Raw genomic sequence first — 19,543 nt, 5'->3', positions numbered from 1 at the left:
ACTGCCCGAAGTTCATTACTTGGCCACCACAACTCGGCCATCGGTACTTAACAATTAATTTCCCAGACTAACAGAGGACTTTGCTTGCTCTCTTTCTAATCTAAGAGAAATAAAAGTCACATGTTCCCGTGTTTCCGTAAGAGGGGACAAAAAAACGGAGAGGGGCTAGGCCCCACAAGGAGCCGCAAACGTAACAAACGCGCAACTGGCAAAGCCTGACCCGCCCTAACCTGTGCGGAGGAGGCGAACTGTGGCCAGTGCACCGGCGAGCTGAGCAAATGGCAAAGGCTGACCGGGCGTGGGAACACGTTAGAGTCTGTACCTTAGTCATCTCGTCCAGAGGACACCCTCAAAAACAGCGGGGAACAATCACACACGGAGGACGGGATGGGCCAGAGTTCTAAACTGCACTGTAGAGAAAACGATGGGGCAGCCGGGAATAAAGGAGGAAAGGGAATTTTCTGCTCTGAACTCAATCCGAGCGTCTTCTGCAACTACTTTTTGGGCTCTGAGGATGGAGTGGAAACAAGAAATGTGAGAAAGGGCAGGGGAAGGAAATGCAGGAAGTGGGCAGGAGAAGGAAAACCTACGCAAGGCCAGAAGATGGCACATTCTGGAGTCATCTAGAAAAGGGGGATTAAAGCTACCAAAATAATGGCTGCAGCCTACCCCTCCCCGCTCCTTCCGCAGTCACACCTCTCCAGCTGCAACCGATCTGAAGGCCCGCCAGATCAATCTGGAAAATTAACAGTACCGCTGCGTCCCTATTTATGTCCGGCAATAATGCAGGAACCGGGCATTTGACTCAGAGGCAAAGCATCTTCTATTTTTAAAGCCTTTACGTTTCAAATGAAACTTATCTGCTCTCTGGCAGCCCAGCACACTGAGCCTCTTTGCAAGGGGGGAGGAAAGCCTTCCCAGCATTATTCAGATTTACCTGCTGGCTGCTATGAGCTGTCATAACACATGTTGGTTGATGGAGGCAGGTCTCTTGCTTGTCATCACGGAGAACGGTTACCCTGCAAAGCCTTGCTCTGGCTCCAGGCACTGCCTGGGAATTTTGCTTCCAAAAGCAAGGCAACCAGCAGCGATATCAGCGTGTCATGCCAAGATAAGAATTGATCTACCCAGGCTGGTGTTGAGGGTACATAGGTGATGTCAAGAAAGACCATTTATTTCACCCAAGAGCAGTGTGTTCACCGACGTGCAAGCACACTTCTGTTTTATAATGAACAGCCTCCCGGAAAGGACCGACTTGAAGGCCGTGGGACTCTTCTCTTTCTGGGCAAAAACGCTTTCGTTGAAATTGCCACTTCTTGGTTAGCGCTCAGGACTCTGCTCCGTTCGTAGGATACCGACTAGGGCTAATCCAATGAGCAGGTCATTTGTCATAATCATTCATAACCATTCAGAGTTGTACGAATGGACCAAAAAAGAGATTATTACCCTCATTTACTACGGAAGAATCTAAGGAGCAGAGAGGTAAAGCAGCTTGTCCGAGGTCCCGTCGAATGGGTCTGCAGCACATCTAGCCCTTTTGCAGAGAAGTAAACGGAGGCTCAAAGCCGGTGGTCAAATCTGGCCCCCAAACAGGTCTTGAGACCCTGGGCGATGTTTTCTCCATCCCATCGTGCTGCAGACACACGGAGTCATTGACAAGCGCTCGCTCCTAGCTCTGAGCACCGCGAGAAGGCTGCGGTCACCGGGGGATGGCTAGGCAGAGCAGACGTGTGCCATCCTCTGTTTCCCCGTGGGTGTACCTGCCGTTTTCCCAGGAAGGGACAACGTTGAGGATGCTGCTGCTTCCTCACAGTCCCGATCAATTGCGATCACTACTAGACATTCTTTCCAGCTAAGCATCTGACCACACAGCAAATTCTGTAAAGAAGTGGCCATGTCTTCCCCTGGATACTCTCACAGGACAAGCACCCACTCATGGCTTCTCCACCGATCGTTTTCATTCACTCCATTCTTGTTGGGGGTCTCAAAAATGCACAAGCATGGACGAATTTGCAAAGGACTGAAGCCCAGGTGGAGTAGCCTCTATTCTGCTCTGAACAGAGGTTTACACACAGGAGGAATCTACGAAGGCTCACGAAGCAAAGAGGAGCCAACCCCTAGGCCTGATCGTATTCGGAACAATGCTTCCTGCGGAGGGGTGTAAAACCCCACGGTTGACCAGGATTGACCAAACGAACGCCTTCTATCAACTCACTGGGCTCCTCCAGGACTGGCCCCTGAGGAAAGCAAGCCGAGTTTTGTGGAGGGTTGTTATTTTTAACTGTGAAATGCCTCACGTCTTGCTTCTGTAGTAAAACTCTTCACTGAAACTGATTACCTACAACACCTCCTGCCGGATCATGAGAGCATCAATGAGTGCTTTTCATCAGAGGAGCCCAAAGCTGTGTTATGGAAATTTTCTCCTCCTGGGAAAAACACCTTTACACGCTTTACATGGTTTAGGGATGAGAAAATGAAAAGCTCATCTACAGAGGAGGGGTGACCGGCCTAATGACACAGACCCTGTTGGTGGCAAAATCGAACAGGTCAGTCCTCTGTTGCTGGGAGACTGCAAGGCAGGAAAGGAAGGTAGAACTCTTCCATTGTGATTTTTCTCTTCCTCAACTGGGACGGACTTCAGATGGCCCTGGAGCTAGATTCCTTTTATGACTCTGCTTTCCTAGGGAAGGGCTTCCAAAGGGAAGTCCTAAGCACCGTGGTCTTTAATTTGTCCTTGTCCACACATGCTGCAGGACGGCCAGCATCATATACACAGTCCAGGTGGGTCAACAAGACGAGGCCCTGGCTCAGTGAGATGGTCACCTTCTGCCCAGGATGTGCCTCGTTTTCTGAAACCCTGCTTGAGTCTCAGCCGTGACAGATTCTGCTGCTCTGGGATGTGACCCCAGTTTAATTGCCCGCTGTGCTCGGTGCTGCCCTGCCACTTCCCCCAAAAGGGGGACCACACAAGACGAGGAGGCACGAGTTCATACCCAACTGTCTTCATCTTGTTGCAAGATCGGCCATCTGCTGATGGCCATCAGCTCCTAAGGTGGAATTCACATTCCATTCAATTCATCTATTTACAGTGCGCAATTCAACAGCGCTCGGCATGTTCACAGAGTTGCGCAATCGCCTCCAGAATCAATTTTAGGGCATTTTTATCACTCCCCCCCGAAAGCCCTGGACTCATCATCAGTCTCTCCTCTCCCTGTCCCTTCCCCAGGCCTAGACAACTGCTCTTACACTTCTTGTCTCCCCGATTAGTGTTTTGCCCATCTTTAATCTATCTCATTGGACCACTGGATCGAGTCTGGCCTCCCCTGTTTGGTTTTTAGAACCCTCCATCAAGCGGACTTCCTGTTTTGATCTACATGGTCTCCCGTCTTGCCTCTCCTTTTTAACGCACATTCCCTACCTTTAGCTTCCTCACCGTGCCCCAAATACCCAAGCGAATGGTTAACTCAGCGGACTTGGGTTGCCCAAACCTTGCACCTTCCAAAGAAAGAACTGGCTGGCTCTTCCCAGGGCCCAGGGAGATGACTAACAAGGCCTTGAGATGTCCTGCCTGATAAGAGTGATTCTGCCTGCCTGAAGCCCTGGACCGTGCTAGTTTAAAGCTCTGGGCATGGGGAGCTGGAGACTGCGTAGCCGAGGTTAGTCACACGGCGCTCCATGACCGACCCCCCACTAAAGACCTTGCAAGCTAAGGCTCAGGTCAACTTCCCTGGCTGACCATGCCTCACACCCGCTGTGACCTCTCACCGCTGGGACACGGAGTACTGTCCACACAACTCCATGGGAGAGGATGTCCAGCAGCTCGCACCTAGTTTCTCCTGGACACCGTCCTATGCATCTGGTCCCTTTACCGATTTTAATCCGTACCCTTCGGCTGTAACAAATCGGTAATCGCGAGCATCACTGCTTTTCTGAGGTTTGCGGGTCCCCAAACACACCCAATTTCACCACCGGGCCTCTAACTGTGTTGTCTCCCGTCTACCGTGCCAGGTTGCAAGGTCCAGAAGGTCCCGTCTTTCCCAGGACAGACAGCACAATGGGCAAGAGTGTAGACTCTGGGTAACCGGACCGGAATCCCAGCTTCATGCCCTACAGAGTGTGTGACCTTGGGCAAAGTGCTTGCCCTCGTGCTTTAGCAGCCCTGCCTGTGAAGTGGAGACCATACCAATACTTACCTCCAAGGGCTAGTATCAGATGTAAATGGATACCGCGATGTATAAAATGTGTAAAATGCAATGCGTAAAGCGTATGATTAATGCCTGGCGCGTAGAAAATTCCAACATTAGCTATGGTGTCTATGAGCTCCCCCATCCACCCCTCTCACAAAGTTCCTTTCCTCCCATAAATGCACACTCACCGATGCCAAAGGGCAATTGTGCGCACTTGGGTCCTCTGTCTCCAATCAGCCTATGATCTCCTTCAGGAGGATCATGTCATTTACCAACACCGTCCCCCCAGAAGTTTCTACAATGCTGAGCAGACAATTGGTTCCTAAAATATATCTGCTGGTGCACAGGGAAGATCTCTCTATTTAAAAGTCTAGGAAAATCTGATTCTTCACATAAGGATTTCCCCCTTGTGTAAGCCAGTCATCTTCCTCTAGGGAGGGAAAAAATAAATAAAACCCTTCTCCTTTATATACATTTGTGTACAGAATTTGAGATACCAGAAACCACGCATGCGCAGGCCAGCCCTTTCAACTAAGAATCTAACAGCCTCTAATGGCTCCTATACCTTATAATTATTCTCAAATTATATGTTGGCTTTAAGATTGCTAATTATTAATCATCGGCCTGAATTAGGTATTAATGAGCAATGTCACTAATTGTAGGGTCACCTAACCCAGAGCAGGAAGGCACGACTGACACCTCACAGAGGGTGCCTGACTCAGCCCCAGACAGTGCCCTGGAAGCAATGTGCTGTAAAATGTCCCATCTCTGGTGACACCTCGGACCCTTGCCGGCTGGTAAAAGGCACAGGATTTTACAGCTGGAAAGTACTGTAAAGATCAGCACTTCCCAAGCTGTGAGCGACACATCTCTGAAGACTGCTGAGTTAAGCTAGGCTTCCACGAATTCATGGTGCACCCAACCCAGGTGCCTCCAGGCTACATGGGTGATATCCCCTCGTCCTTATTTTTGCTACTATTTTTCACACATATGTGCCTAATGTTACAAATCATAAAATTCAAGCTTATATCAAAGGACAACTGAACTCACAGTAGCTTTTTTTGTCAGGGAATTCTCACAGAAAGTTTGGTGAATGTATATTCCCGGACCCTCAAGACCGCTGTCAATGACTTCTCTGTTCTTGGTCGGCTCGCCCATTCCTATTCCTTCCGGAAATCATTCCAGAGCTTTATTGCTTTCCTGTAACCCCCATGCAAGGCCTAGCTCTCACTCTTTTTTTAATTTTTTTTAATGTTTATATTTATATTTGAGACAGAGCCTGAGCAGGGGAGGGGCAAAGAGATTGGGAGGCAAAGAATCCGAAGCAGGCTCCTGGCTCTGAGCTGTCAGCACAGAGCCCGACACTGGGCTTGAACTCACGAGCCGGAAGATCATGACCTGAGCGGAAGTCGGAGGCTTAACTGACTGAGCCACCCAGGCACCCCGCCTAGCTCTCACTCTTAAGGATGATTTCTCCTCCTCTTTCCTGAAGAAAATGTGGGTCACAAAGCATGAGCTCACTGTTCTTCTCTTCAAGACCAAACCACGGTTCATGTCCTGGACCTGACTTCCTCGCCGCTCTGTGGGGTCCTTCGTTCCCAACCAGCCCCCCTGCCTCCTTCCGATGCCTTCAGACCTTCCCTCCCCTTGCTCGGTGCCCTCAACTGTTCGTACTGTGTTAAAATAGCACTCTTCGCGTCCTCATTCGGGAAGAGGGTGTTCAGACGACAGATGTCATATTCAAGGAGATCAAGCAGGAAGTTCAAGAAACAGCTGACGAGCAAGTGGAGTTTAGGAAGAGGACTGTGTCAGAAGAGGCTCTCTGGAGTGAAGTGCTCCCTGGAGCGAATGGGGATCGTACCATCTGTCCCCAAGCCCGGCGGTGAGTACTTCTGGCAACAAGAAACATCCTCACTGCCGCCTGACTCGGGCTTAGCAAAGGGAGAGTGGCCTGTGAAGTAGAGGGAGCCTTGTGTGGGGGGAAGTCACCTCTCCCCTCCCATGCAGGACTAAGGTGTGTGAATCCCGGAAACCAGATACGGGATGCAGAAGGAATGCTGGCCTGCGGCCACTTTAAAGGTGGTCGTGATTAAAAGTCACTATAAAAAAGAACGAAGAGGGGTGCTCGGGTGGCTCAGTCAGTTAAGCGCCTGACTCTTGATTTTGGCTCAGGTCGTGATGTCACGGTTGGTGAGTTCGAGCCCTGCGTGGCGCTCTGAGATGATGCTGCAGAGTCTGTTTGGGATTCTCTCTCTCTCTCTGCCCCGCTCCTGTTCACTCTCTCTGTCTCCTAAACAAATAAATGTTTTAAAAATAAGTAAATAAATAAACTACACATCACTTGATCTTTACCCGCCTCCATAGTTTCTTTTTTTTTTTTTTTTTTTTTTTTTTTTTTTTTTTTTCATTTTTATAATAAAACTTTATTTACAAAACCACAACTCTGTGTGTTTAGGTATCGCTATTGACAAAATGCTTACAGCTGAGATATTACTAAGCGATACACTGATTTTAGCTATACCTAAAACCACAATCCAACACTATCCCAGTTTCCTATTCCTGTGTGGCTCTGAATGCAGCTTAAAACAAAAACAAAAACATCATTTATAATGTACAATGGCTTAAGCAAAACACTTCTTTAGTTTTTTTTTCTATTTAAGGGTTGGAAGTGAGAATACTCATTTAAAATTTGCTAGTTACAGAAAAAGGCCTAGAGAATAGAATATGGAGGTTCAGTTGCCCTGCTTTCATAACACAATAACTGCATGACTTTAGAAGAACATAAATAAATCATGTTGGGAAACAGTATATACTGATAATTTTGTTGTTAAAATTCATTTATCTAACACCGTGCTGAGGAATTACGAGAATTTCTCTGTATATTTTAAAGTTTTAACTTATTCTATTTGCTGATTCACAAAGTCCTGCTCCATTTTAGGGATTTTTCACCAGTATGACACAGGATAACCAGTACCTATGAAAACCTAACAGCTTGGTTTTTTAAAAAATTCCTGTTAAGCTTTAATTCCCAGTTGAGCTTGCCATATGCATGCCTGGGTATACACATGGATGCATACTTGGTGGATACACCCCATGTATGTATACTAACGCCCCTTATTCAAGAATATAAAATTAACGGTATCTGGTATCTGGTTGTAAGAAAAATTCCCCAAGACTGTGAGGTAGTTGAGTGACACCCGCCTCCATAGTTTCTACGCCTCACCTCTCTGAGTCTACCCCAAACACCTCAAAAGCATAATCTGCTCTCAAACCCCCCCCCCCCACTCCTTCATATCCCATTCAGTCCTCCATACACGGCCAACTGGCTTCAGACTCCAAGAGTCCCTGAAAATGGTTTCACCAAGGCTGTGATGAGTGGACCCCTTAAACCCAATGGTGCTTCCGGTCTTCTTGGTCTTAAGTCTTGGACTCCACGGATCATCCTCATACCTCTCTGACCATTCATCATCACTTGCTGGTTGCTCTCACGTAGGTTCCCTCCATCCCAGAAATATTGGGGCTCTCCTTGTCTTTCTCTAAGGGACCTCTGGGCAATCTCACTCTCTATCTAATCGCTAGCCCTGATCGCTCTTCGGAGCCTCAGATGTCACTCATCCATTCATTCATTCGCTACAGATTTCCAGCAAACCTACTAAGTGCCAAGGGAGTAATTAGGCACTGGGGATACAACTGTGAACCAGTCACAGTCCTGGCTTCCTAAAGCATATAGTCTCGTGGGTGATAAAGAACGGTAAAGAGAGGCTCTCCAACTGGGAGAGCCAAGTAGAAACACCTAGCAGTGGTTCTTAATAAAAGCCCTGTGGATCATTAAGGCATTCATAAACTGCATGAAACTGCACGCAAAGTTCTGTCCGCTTGTACGTGTTCAGGGCTGATACGATCTACGCCTTTCATTAGATGATTCGAGAGGCCTTTGACACGAAAACATTTAAAATCTGCTGGTCTGATGATAGGTTACTGATGTGACATTGCACTTGATGGCACTTTGGAGAAAAATCGGGGCTTAAGACAGATTCGAGACCCTCCTCTGAGAGGCAAGAGTTGGCTCATGGCTCCTCAAGGTCTTTCACTGGAGAATCTCAGCAGCAGAGGGCAGCGACATATTGGAGGTGACAGCGGGACCCCGCATGGCTTAACTCAAGCTCTAAAACTCTGAGTAACACTGTCCCCAAATCCCCCAGTCATGCGGTGCCCACAGCCCCCAGCGTGAGAAGCATGGACCACAGCTGTCCCGGGAATGATACAGGTCTCCCAGAGCTTTGAAGAAGAGGCATTTTTTTTGGCCAACATTTAGAAGCCAGAAGATTTCATGCAATGATCTGGATTTGTGTTTTCTCTTAAAAGTCTGAGGACCCGGGGGCACCTGCGTGGCTCAGGCAGTTAAGCGTCCGACTTTGGCTCAGGTCACAGTCTCACGCCCCATGTCGGGCTCTGTGCTGACAGCTCAGAGCCTGGAGCCTGCTTCAGATTCTGTGTCTCCCCCTCTCCCTCTGCCCCTCTCCCACTTGTGCTCTGTTTCTCTGTCTGAAAAATAAATAAACATTAAAAAAATTTTTTTTTTAATTTAAAAAAAGTCTGAGGACCTGACAAAAGCCAGCCTGTGTCCCCATCCCCCAGCCCAGCACCATCCCCCAGGGCGGGGCTAAGAGCAGCTGCCTCCTTATTGGTGAGCCTTCTCTTCAGTCCCCACCCCCCACCCCTCATACACTTGGACTCTGCTCTCTTTCATGGCACCTGTGCTCTCTCCTTGCCCGAAACTTGGGAAATAAACTGTTTACCAGGCAGGAGAAACCACAAAACAAAACAAACAAATATGAAAAAGGGAAAGAAGTAAAACGAAGGACGTACATTTTCTTAACGGAAAAAATCTCCTACGTTATGTTGTCTGCTGGGAAGATTCAGTATCCACGGCCTCATCCAGTCTAATGCCATTTGGATTGTGAAAATGTTCTCCTTGTTCCATCCTTCGCCAGAATAAAATCATTACTATCAAAATATTAGAATCACAGTGGGGAGGGGGAAGCCACCATGTCCCAACATTGAAGAAATCACATCGTATCTGCCTAACAGCATCAGAAGGGCCATATAAGAATTCCTTCCTACAATTAAGTATCCCCATCAACTATTAACAGATTAAGCATTTTGTAAGTTAGGATACATTAAAAAGAGATCATCGGTATTGGGTTCTGTTTTGGGCATCAGAGATACATGTAATATTAATGACTCGTGATCACAACTCTATTTTCTTGAGTCTCTTTTAAGTGCATATTAATCATCTGTTAATGTTACCGTAACTCATAAAATACAAGCTACATTTTTGCCTAGCGCCTTTCATCCATGGGGAATAGCTAGGTTTTCAGGGCATGTTACAGCGTTAGGATGCATCCGCTTCTTTCCCTCTTGTGTGGCTAACACCACCGTCACACCTCCGTTCTCTTATAGGTCAAGGCTGGAGGTCAGCCTCCCTGTGGGTCAGGGATGAAGCACCCTTTGTGTTCCGTTCAGTAGTGTTAATTGCATTCAAGTTATCGTGCAACCAGTTTCCAGAACGCTTTTCATCTTGCAAAACTGAAACTCTATAACCATTAAATAACAACTCCCCATCCTGGCTTCTCCCCAGCCCCTGGCAACCCCCCTTCTACTGCCCGTCTCTATGAATTTGGCCATTCTAGGTACCTTCTATGAGGTATAATATCCGTCTTTGGTAACTGGTCTATTTCACTTGGCGTGATGTCCCCGTGGTTCCTCCATGCCATAGCATGCGTCAGAATTTCCTTCCTTGTTTAAGGCTGAATGATATTCTGCTGTAGGTATAGACCACATTGAATCCATCCATTCGTCTGTTGGCGGACATCTGGGTTATTTCCCCCTTTTGGCTATTGTGAAAAAATGCTGCTGTGAACACGGGCATGCAAATACCTCTTCGAGAGCCTCCTTTCAACTCTTTGGGGTATGTACCCAGATGTGAAAATTACCACATGGTGATTCTACTTTTAATTTTTTTGAGGAACCGTCACACTGTTTTCCATAGCGGCTACGTGGTTTTGTACTTCCGCGAGCAAAGCTCAGGGGTTCCAATTTCTCCGTATCCTTGCCAACACTTGTTTTCTACTCTTGTTTATTTCTTTGATAGTCGCCATCCTAAGGGATATGAGGTGGTATATCACCCATTAAACTTAAATTATCTCAAAGGTTATGCTTTGCTTCTCAGAAAACGCCTTAGTGATGAGCCTGCATAATTACCTGCGAGGATTCTAAGAGTGTGGCCCCGAAGCATTGCACAAGGACACTGAATGTCTAGGTGGGGATGGAAACTGAGTCACAAGGCATCTCTGGTGGAGGAAGTTCCGGGCCCAAAACCTCACCAGGCTGTGGCACAAATCTGCCACGGGCAGCTCCACTCTAATGCGATCAATTCTGTACTCTTCCATTTGGGCAGGAAAGTAAAGGAACATGAGGCTTCCCAGTTATTTAGAATGCCACAAGGAAGAACTTCACGACTACTTGGGAGAAGCTTCTCATCCTGTTCCACAATTCCTTCTTGGTACTCCCCCTTTATACCAACAAACACTGCCTTAGAACCAAGCCAAGGTAGGAAAAAGCCTCTTCCCCCTCTTCTAACGTAAGAAAGAACTGTGGCAGTTTCAAGTGGGTTTGGCCTTTGGGCGGCACTCACAGAAAGCACCGCACGGCAACCAGGCATCATCTGGGTTAAAAATCAGAGCATCCGTGGTGGGCTGAACGATGCCCCCTCCCCCCCAAAAAATCCACCCCCTAATCTCCGGCGCCTGTAAATGCTACCTTATAGGGGAAAAAGGACGTCGCAGACGTGATTCACCTTGGGCAGGGGGATTAGCTCAGATTATCCACGCGGGCCATAAAGGCCATCACAAGGGAGGCAAGAACGCCAAAGGGAGATGATGGGCATGTGACGAAGACGGCAGAGGAGGAAGAGGGATGTGATGGAGCCACAAACCGAGAAATGAGGGCCTCTAGAAGCTGGCACAAAATGGACTCTCCCCTACAGCTTCCAGAAGGACCTCCACCCTGCACACGTCTTGAGCCCAGCTCCGTAAAGCTCATTTCGGACTTCAGACCTTCAGAATGGAAGGGAATACATCTGCGGAGCTTCCTGCCACCACACGGATAGAGATTTGCCACGGCGGCCACGGGGCACGAACACGGCATCAAAGTCAACCCACGTCACTCAACATCCTTTAGAGGCGAGCCCCCAACGGCTGCGCCATGGGGTACTGGTCTCCCCGTCTCCGGGGGCAGCAGGGTGGGACCCGGGCGAGGGTCACGCGGAGCAGCCCAAGGCCCCCCAGCTGCCCCCCAGGGTCACACAAAGAGTGTCTGTTTCTACGCATTCTTGCATCGTGCAAAAGGGGAGAGGGAAGGTTGCAGGCACGAGGAAGCCCCAGGAATGGACGCCTCTCGAACCACACAGCTCCTGGACACAGCTCACCAGACATGAAGAACGAAGGGAGAATAAAGGGAGGGGAACGTTCCTATCGTGCCAGTCTCTCCGTACTGCCGTCTGCTGAGCTGCCCTTGAAAACTTAAGCTCAAGAAGCAATGTCTTTCCTCAGCCAGAAAACCACGATGGGAAGATACCCTGAAGTCCTAAAGCAGCTTCTGTAGGCCGCCGGTCTGCCCCAGGCGGTCCCTCCCAGACGCCCTCCCTTCCCCGCCCCCCCCCCGGGGCTCCTGTGTCCCCGGGGATCTGGGGACGCGACGGCTCCCAGAGCTTGCCCGCCACAGACCTGATGGGGAGAGAGGGGTCTCCGGCGTCCCACCAGTCTTTCGGGGGGCTGATGTACATGCACCACAGCTCCCAGCTGTAGCCGTGGGCCGAGTTCTCGTAGCGCTGCACCTCGAAGGTGTCCTGTTTGATGTTGTCGATGGACGGGAGGATCACTCGCTTCCGGTTCTCCTGGATTCGGGACAGAACCGGCTCGGCCCTGCAACACAGAGAAGTAGATCTAGTTAAGTCTCTCTCCTGAGGCACGCCCACCCCTCAAACGGGCACAGACTCGGGCACCCCGGAGAAGGAACGGGGAAGCGCGGGCCCCGGGGAGGCTGGGGCTCAGGTGGAAACTGAGGCACGGGAGTGACCTGCCCCGGGTGGGCCGTGCAGCTGCAAGCACGCAGGGCGGCTCGGGCCCTGGCCCAAGGGGGATCCCGGCCTGAGAGGCCCCGAGCAAGATTTCGGAATCTGGGGGGGTACCCTCCGGAAAGCACCAGGCCTCTCTTTTGTGCTGACGACATCAGCCAAGGCAAGGCCTTCTCGGCCACAAGCGAGTTCAGCGTTTCCATCTCCCCCCTCGGGGCTCCGGGGGACGCTCCTTGTTTCTTCTGCAGGAGCCGAATTTTCTTCCCCAAAATGGGTCACTTCTGCCCTGGACGGCCTGGTTTTAATAAGCATTTCACTAGCTTCTCGGTGTGCGTGACTATTTCAGTTGGTTTAATTGATTACTTAATTGATTTCTTAAAAGGGATCTAATTGAATTGGTTAGCGATGGCAGGCAAGAACTAATTAAAAGCAGAGGCAGGCAGAATCGTGCCTCCTAGCTAGCCTGTCCCCTCAGGGCTACAGCGGGAGACAGGCAGGGACCTGGTTCCAGGCCCAAGGTGCAGCCCCGCTAGCTTAGGGGAAAGCAAATGGTCAGACTCCCCCGCTCGCGTGCGTCTCCGAGGCAGACGTAGGAAAGCGCCGTTTCCCATGTTCCAGAAGGAAAAGATGGCCCTCGTAAGCCAGGGCATTAATCTCCCTGCTTCGAACAGAGCTAAGGCTTTGGAAAAGAGTCAAGTGAAAATCCCATTCCTCTGCATTATTTGGAAGAATAATGAGAACCCTCGCCCTGCTTCCCATCTCTTTTCATTTCCAAGCTATTGAATTACCTGTTGGCTCATCTCATCTTTCTATTTAAAGCGAGCAATAAAATATACCCTGGGCCATTTACTGCCTCCGTTGCTTATGCGCACACCATACAGGCTGAAGCCAACTGGGACTGATTTGCCACGGCTTTCAGATATGCTTCCGAGCTTCACCCCTCCAAGCATCTGCCGACGCCGTTCTCCTCCGGGAATGCCCTTGGCCGCTGGCAGGAAGTCTAGTTGCCGATGGAGTCTTAGCAGATCGAGTGCCGCCTCTCCCGAGAAGCCTCCCCTGATTTCTCCTGGAGGGAAAGCTCTCTCCTTCCTCTCAGCTCTTGTTCCATCTTCTCCACCTCGTCAAAAGTCACTCTGTCCACACGTTGTCTTTGCTGATCTCGAACACACATTATTTCTCCTACCGGGCTAATGGTAGCTGATGTTTATGGAGCACTTACTACATGCTCGGTACCATTCTAAACATTCCACGCAGGCCAAGCCGACTGACGGAAATCTCACAACGGTCCTGGGAAGCAGAGAGTATGAGCAGCAGTTGACAAGTCAGGAAACCGAGGCCCAGAGAGGTTAAGTCGCTCGCCCCAGGCCACACAGCCAGCCGGTGGCAAAGCCGGGTTTCTAAGCTGGATGGTCTGGCTTCACGCCCTAACTCTAAGCTCCACTGTGTCCTATGCTGGGCCACGCTTCCTTCAGCTGGTCTGGTGGCCTGGATATGGAAAGAAGCATTCCGGTGAAGGTTACTGGGCACTAGGGTAGAAGACCTTGGTTCTTCTAACGCTTCTGGAACTGCACAGGGGGACCTCCCAGTCCGCGAGGGAAGGTGCACCTGTTCCCAGTTATTCGCACCCCTCACTGGACACACCCCGCTTTTGACCACCTGGCCCGCAGAGGGGCGCACTCCCTCCCTCCACCCCGTGAACGGTCGGCTTGGACATGTGACCGACTCTGGCCAATGGGCGATGAGCCGAAGAGATGACGTCACATCCTACAGAAACATTTAATAGCCGCGGCCAAGGCTCTTCTCCCTGAGCCACGAGAACGGTACGTCCTAGACGGGGTCCCGCGTCCTGTCACGTCAGACTGCAGAGCTAGGACATGTGTTTCTCATTTCAATATTGATTTGTACGGGAGATTTTAAAATTGTCTGCGTTCTGCCATTCCTGCGGTTTCCAGCCAGAAGCGTATCTCCAGTGAAGCTCAGCAGCTAACCATCGATGTGGAGCAGTCGCCGATCCTGTGTCCACGTGACCTGTTACCCCCCTGTCCCACCCCAGTGCCGAGTAGGGGGAGCAGTCACTCAAACCCTTGGGCGGCCCTAAATGCTCTGGCTGAAATGCCCACCACCTAGCCATGGTTTTAGATAATAATAAATTATTTCGTGTTCCCCAGACCTGTCGCCCATAACTAAAATTTCCTGGATTTTAGGGGCGCCTGGGTGGCTCAGTCCGTTGAGCGTCCGACTTCAGCTCAGGTCACGATCTCGCGGCCCCTGAGTTCGAGTCCCGAGTCGGGCTCTGTGCTGACGGCTCAGAGCCTGGATCCTGTTTCAGATTCTGTGTCTCCCTCTCTCTCTCTGCCCCTCCCCCATTCATGCTCTATCTCTCTCTGTCTCAAAAATAAATAAATGTTAAAAAAATTTTTTTTTTAATTTCCTGTATTTAAAAAAATTTTTTTTTCCACGTTTATTTATTTTTGGGACAGAGAGAGACAGAGCATGAACGGGGGAGGGGCAGAGAGAGAGGGAGACACAGAATCGGAAACAGGCTCCAGGCTCCGAGCCATCAGCCCAGAGCCCGACGCGGGGCTCGAACTCACGGACCGCGAGATCGTGACCTGGCTGAAGTCGGACACTTAACCGACTGCGCCACCCAGGCGCCCCAATTTCCTGTATTTTAAAAACAGGGAGCGAGCGATGAATCCCGGGAATCCACCCCCAAAACCAAGAGCCCACAGTGTGCCCTGTAGGTTAGCTAACTTGACAATACATTATATGTTAAAAATAAATAGATAAATATTAGAAAAGAAAAAAAAAAAACCCAGGGGGAACTGTAGCATATCTAGGGTGCCACCCGAGCTACCTCAAAGCCATCAACAAAAACAGCCCCGCTTTAGCAACGATCAGATTGCTAATCTGCAGACTTTATTTTATCTTTTTAATGTGATTTGTTGGCAAACTGGCTAACAGACAGTGTGTGCGGTGCACCCTTGGTTTTGGGGGTAGATTCCCCGTGGCCCATCGGTTACACACGACGCCCAGCGCTCGTTCCAAACAACTGTTAATCTGCGGGTCTTATTTTTCAAAATTTCGGTTTTCCTTAGGTGGCTGTCTGAACGGTATTTATTAGCCCAGCAACAAATGCAGACTTAAGTAGTCCAACCACTCCCCTGAGCCATTCCTAGTTTACCCCTTACGGTGAACAGCTTAAGTGCTCTAAGTTTCCACAAGTCCTGATTCAAACCTCTAATATTTTCACATAAAGCAGACTGGCGTATAAAATAAAATACACGATTACTCATTTCCTACGTTGTCTCCTATAGTCGTATTTCCATTTTATGTATATGAGGTGACAGGCTCTAAAAACTTCAATATCAGTGTTGCCCTCCAAGAAGGGAGAACAAAGTCCAATTTCTTCAACAAAAAGTACTTAGTCTTGGAAGGACTTTGCGTAAATGGCCATGTGTGTAATCCGTACAGAATGAAGCCATTTTAGAGTTACAAATTATAAGCCACTGAACCCAAACGTCCATTCTTTTCTGAACTACGTTTCAGCAAATATTCTAAAACTGATGCCAGTTTTAAAAGCTGCTATTACAGGGGTGCGTGGGTGGCTCAGTCAGTTAAGCGTCTGACTTCGGCTCGGGTCACGATCTCACCGCTGGTGAGTTCGAGCCCCGCGTCGGGCTCTGTGCTGACAGCTCGGAGCCTGGAGCCTGCTTCAGATTCTGTGTCCGCCTCTCTCTCCGCCCCACCCCTGCTTGTGCTCTGTCTCTGTCTGTCTTTCAAAAATGAATAAACATTAAAAAAACATTTTTTTTTCCTGAATAAATAAAAGTCGCTATTACCAATCCCATTGACTTTAGTAAGGTACCTAAAGTCACAACAAAGACCTCCTTGGGTCTCAGAATGCAGAGGACGTGTGGAAGCTGAGTGTGAAGGACCACAGCCTCTCTCTCACAGAGACCAGTTAGACTACGGACTACCTGAGGGCAGATACCGAATCTTGTCAGATTCTGAACCGCAGCCGAGTGACCAACTGTCCCAGTTTGCCTGGGACTGTTCGGGTTTTACCACTAGAAGTCCTGCGTTTTGGGAAATCCCTCAGCACCAGGCCAGTCCCAACAGCTGGTGACCCCAACCCCAGCCTAGGACAGTGTTTGGGACAGTGGTAGGCATCCAAGGAGGATTCCAGCAGCCCGCTATTCGTTGAGGGGCATGGTGATGAAGATGGAGGATGGGCGAGCGGAGGTCAACGCCAAGGGAGAAGGGCAGATGGGCGAAGGTTGACCGGGTGGGTAACGTGATGGGGACGGAAGGAGCCAATGAGAGGGACGCGGGAAGAGTTGCCAGTTTTGACAGAAAAGAAACGGGCAGGCAAGGATGTGGCAAATAAAGGCAAGAAGTTCCACATGGAACATTCGAGGGCCTCTGTTCAGAAGGCTTCCAGCTCAACGCTTCTCAAACCCGAGCGAGCCTCAGAGGTCCCTGGAGCACTGGCTAAAACAGAGTGCTGGACCCACACAGAGCTTCTGATTTCACAGGTCTGAGGGGAGCCCCCAACTCTGCCTCTCCAGCAAGTTCCCGATGGCACTGCTGGTCCGGGGAACCACACTCTGACAACCATCGCTCTAAGAGATAAACAACCCTGAAGCTTAGAGGAGATCAGGGCTGCAAACCTACAGCTGTGTGTCACCAGGGTCTAACGGTGGCAGAAAAATCAGGCAGGACACTGGTGTCTGAGACGGCAATGGACAGCCATGTGCGCTTGAACGGGCCTGTGTTACCTGTGACCCCAGGATGCAGATCGTCACGTGCCCAAGTGATAGCCATTCTCCTTTGGTCCGGCCCTTAAGGGATTCTAAGATGTGTTGCAAATGAAGAAAAACAGATTTTATAATGTTTAATGGGCAACGGGGTACTGGCTCTTCCGATCTGGTACCACGAACGGTATTCAAGTTCGAGATCAAGATCAAGTTCAAGATCATATTCAAGATGGTGCCACTGAGTTAACACAGGTTACAAGCAGGGTTTGTGAAATTAAAGACTCTGCTTCTTAGGAAGTAAGCAAACTGAACCCAGGTTATTTCACCTCTGACTCGGTTTCCCATTGGGCAGTCAGTCACAGCCACATGACCGGGCTTTTCAGCCGTAAGCATGCCCACTGAAGGTTTGGGCGTTCTGATGCTTCACGATTCTTGCAGTCCTAAGTCTTCTCCTCTCTGGGTGGCCTCCAGTTTCTCCCAGATTGTTCTTTTCACCTGGGAAACCATCGGGGCCACATTTGCAGAGATCCACCCTTCCCTTCCTCCAAACGATGTTAAAGATAATCCCTTATGTTCCAGGAGGCTTTACCCGAGTAGGTGGAATTATAAATGGATCTCTTCCCTCCAAATAGCACTCAACCATCCTCCTCAGAAAAGGGAACAAACAAAGTGGGAGAAGAGAAGAGACATGGCTGTCTCATCCCCTTGACAAGGATCATCTCGAGTTCTGTCCAATCAGTGTGTCATTTTCACCGGGTATTTTTTTTTTTAATTTTTTTTTTAACGTTTATTTATTTTTTTGAGGCAGAGAGAGACAGAGCATGAACGGGGGAGGGTCAGAAAGAGGGAGACACAGAATTCGAAACAGGCTCCAGGCTCTGAGCTGTCAGCACAGAGCCCGACGCGGGGCTCGAACTCACGGACCGAGAGATCATGACCTGAGCCGAAGTCGGCCGCCCAACCAACTGAGCCACCCAGGCGCCCCTTCACCGGGTATTTTGATGACGATGGTGGTGGTGGTTGGTGGAGGCCACAACAACAGAGAACCGGGTAGACAGCAAACTTCTCCCTGCTTCCCAGTTTTATCCCACAGTATGGCTCTCACCTTCTTTGTCAACCAGCCCTTCTCCACTGTTCTACTAGCCCCAGAAGGAACAGGCAACGTTTCCACCTCCCAGATTCTAGCTCCTCCCGACCAGCCTACTTCAGGTGCCGGGTGCCCCCAGGGTCCAGCTTGTGACCTACCAGCCAGCTGTGAATTCCACGTGGGCATCGAAGAAGCCAGTGACCTGGCCAGTGGCCGCCTTCCAGCCCTCGATGCGAGCTCGGATCAGGCCCTCTCTTTTTTGGTTGCGTACCACCTTCACCAGCCCAGGGTAGCGCTTCTGGACGTACTCTTCCAGCGGGGCCTTCAGCTCCTCTACAAATGACAAAATGCAAGAAGGTCCATAACCGTGTCACTTCAAACGTGTGTCCAACCCGCCGTGATGCCAACAAGATCTCCAGGAACGCTGGAGACGCGGAAGAGTTGGCACGCTGGTGATCTCAGCAGAAAAGACAACTCAGGCAGCCTGAGAGTCAGAAGACATTGCCGACACCCTGACCCGGGACGGCAACGTCCTCCCAGCATCCAAGGTAGACAGCTGGACAGAATCCGCGCCTGGCTGTTACATCCTGACTGCCGCAGGCCACCAGATGTCTCTCGAGGCTTGTTTTCTCGGTGGTCTTTCCTCCTTTGGAGGCCAGCATTCCTGCCCTCCTACTGTCCCCTGGGTCCTGTTTATCAACTTCTGTATGGGTTTTCCCGTTTGCACACACACACTGGCTCTTATAGGACATGGCCTGGGTGGTCCAAACCCACAGTCACGCATCAGACGCAAAGTTAACAAGGTTGTTACTTTGGTCTTAGGATAACAAAGCAATCTTTTCCTGGTAGTGCCATGGCAGCAGGAGTAATGCTACCAGAAACTGAACGCTTTCCCTTCTGCAACAAGCAGGTGGTGGAGAGTGCTTTCTTTATATGATCTAAATTAATCCTTACCCCAACCTAGGAGGTAGCTAGATTAATCCCATTAATTCCACCTTGCCAATTAAGAAACACAATTAGGGTGGCTAACTTGTCCCAAGGTCACACACCTAGAAACGGGAGGAGCTGAGACACAGCCAAAGGTGCCTGACATCGCAGACGGGGCGGTTGATGCCTCTCTGTGCAGAGAGTCACCAGGTGGGGCGGGGGGAGGGGCTGCCTGGCAGGGGATTCAGAGACAGGCACACTGCAAGGACCCCCTCTTGGAGAGACTCATGCTGGAGGTCGCTAGCAGTCCAGATGATTCTGATGCAAACAGCCCGCAAACAATGCCTTAAGAGATACAGTTACCCCTGACTTCACTCCAGAGAAACCCCAAAAGGTTGTGTTGATAGACGTCATACAGACGTCTCTCTTCCTAATTACACACGGC

The 19,543-nt window shown here is 49.9% G+C and overlaps 1 protein-coding gene across 2 annotated transcripts in view; it reads right to left on the bottom strand.

Moving 5' to 3' along the window:
* GALNT17 (polypeptide N-acetylgalactosaminyltransferase 17) overlaps window positions 1–19,543 on the bottom strand; it is a 447,627-nt gene that overhangs the window by 194,364 nt on the left and 233,720 nt on the right. For both annotated transcript variants that reach the window (XM_025923309.2, XM_086691905.1), the window contains exons 4-5: window positions 18,330–18,504; window positions 11,975–12,172 (exon numbers count right to left, since the gene is read on the bottom strand). In XM_025923309.2, coding sequence (XP_025779094.1) covers window positions 11,975–12,172; window positions 18,330–18,504 — 373 coding nt within the window. The remainder of the gene's footprint in view (window positions 1–11,974; window positions 12,173–18,329; window positions 18,505–19,543) is intronic.

The sequence above is a fragment of the Puma concolor genome, chromosome E3 (genome assembly GCF_028749965.1).
Source record: "Puma concolor isolate L17-30 chromosome E3, mPumCon1.1.hap2, whole genome shotgun sequence".
Taxonomy (NCBI): domain Eukaryota; kingdom Metazoa; phylum Chordata; class Mammalia; order Carnivora; family Felidae; genus Puma; species Puma concolor.
Note: the sequence above shows the minus strand (reverse complement) of the source record. Positions and strands in the feature narration are given on the sequence as shown.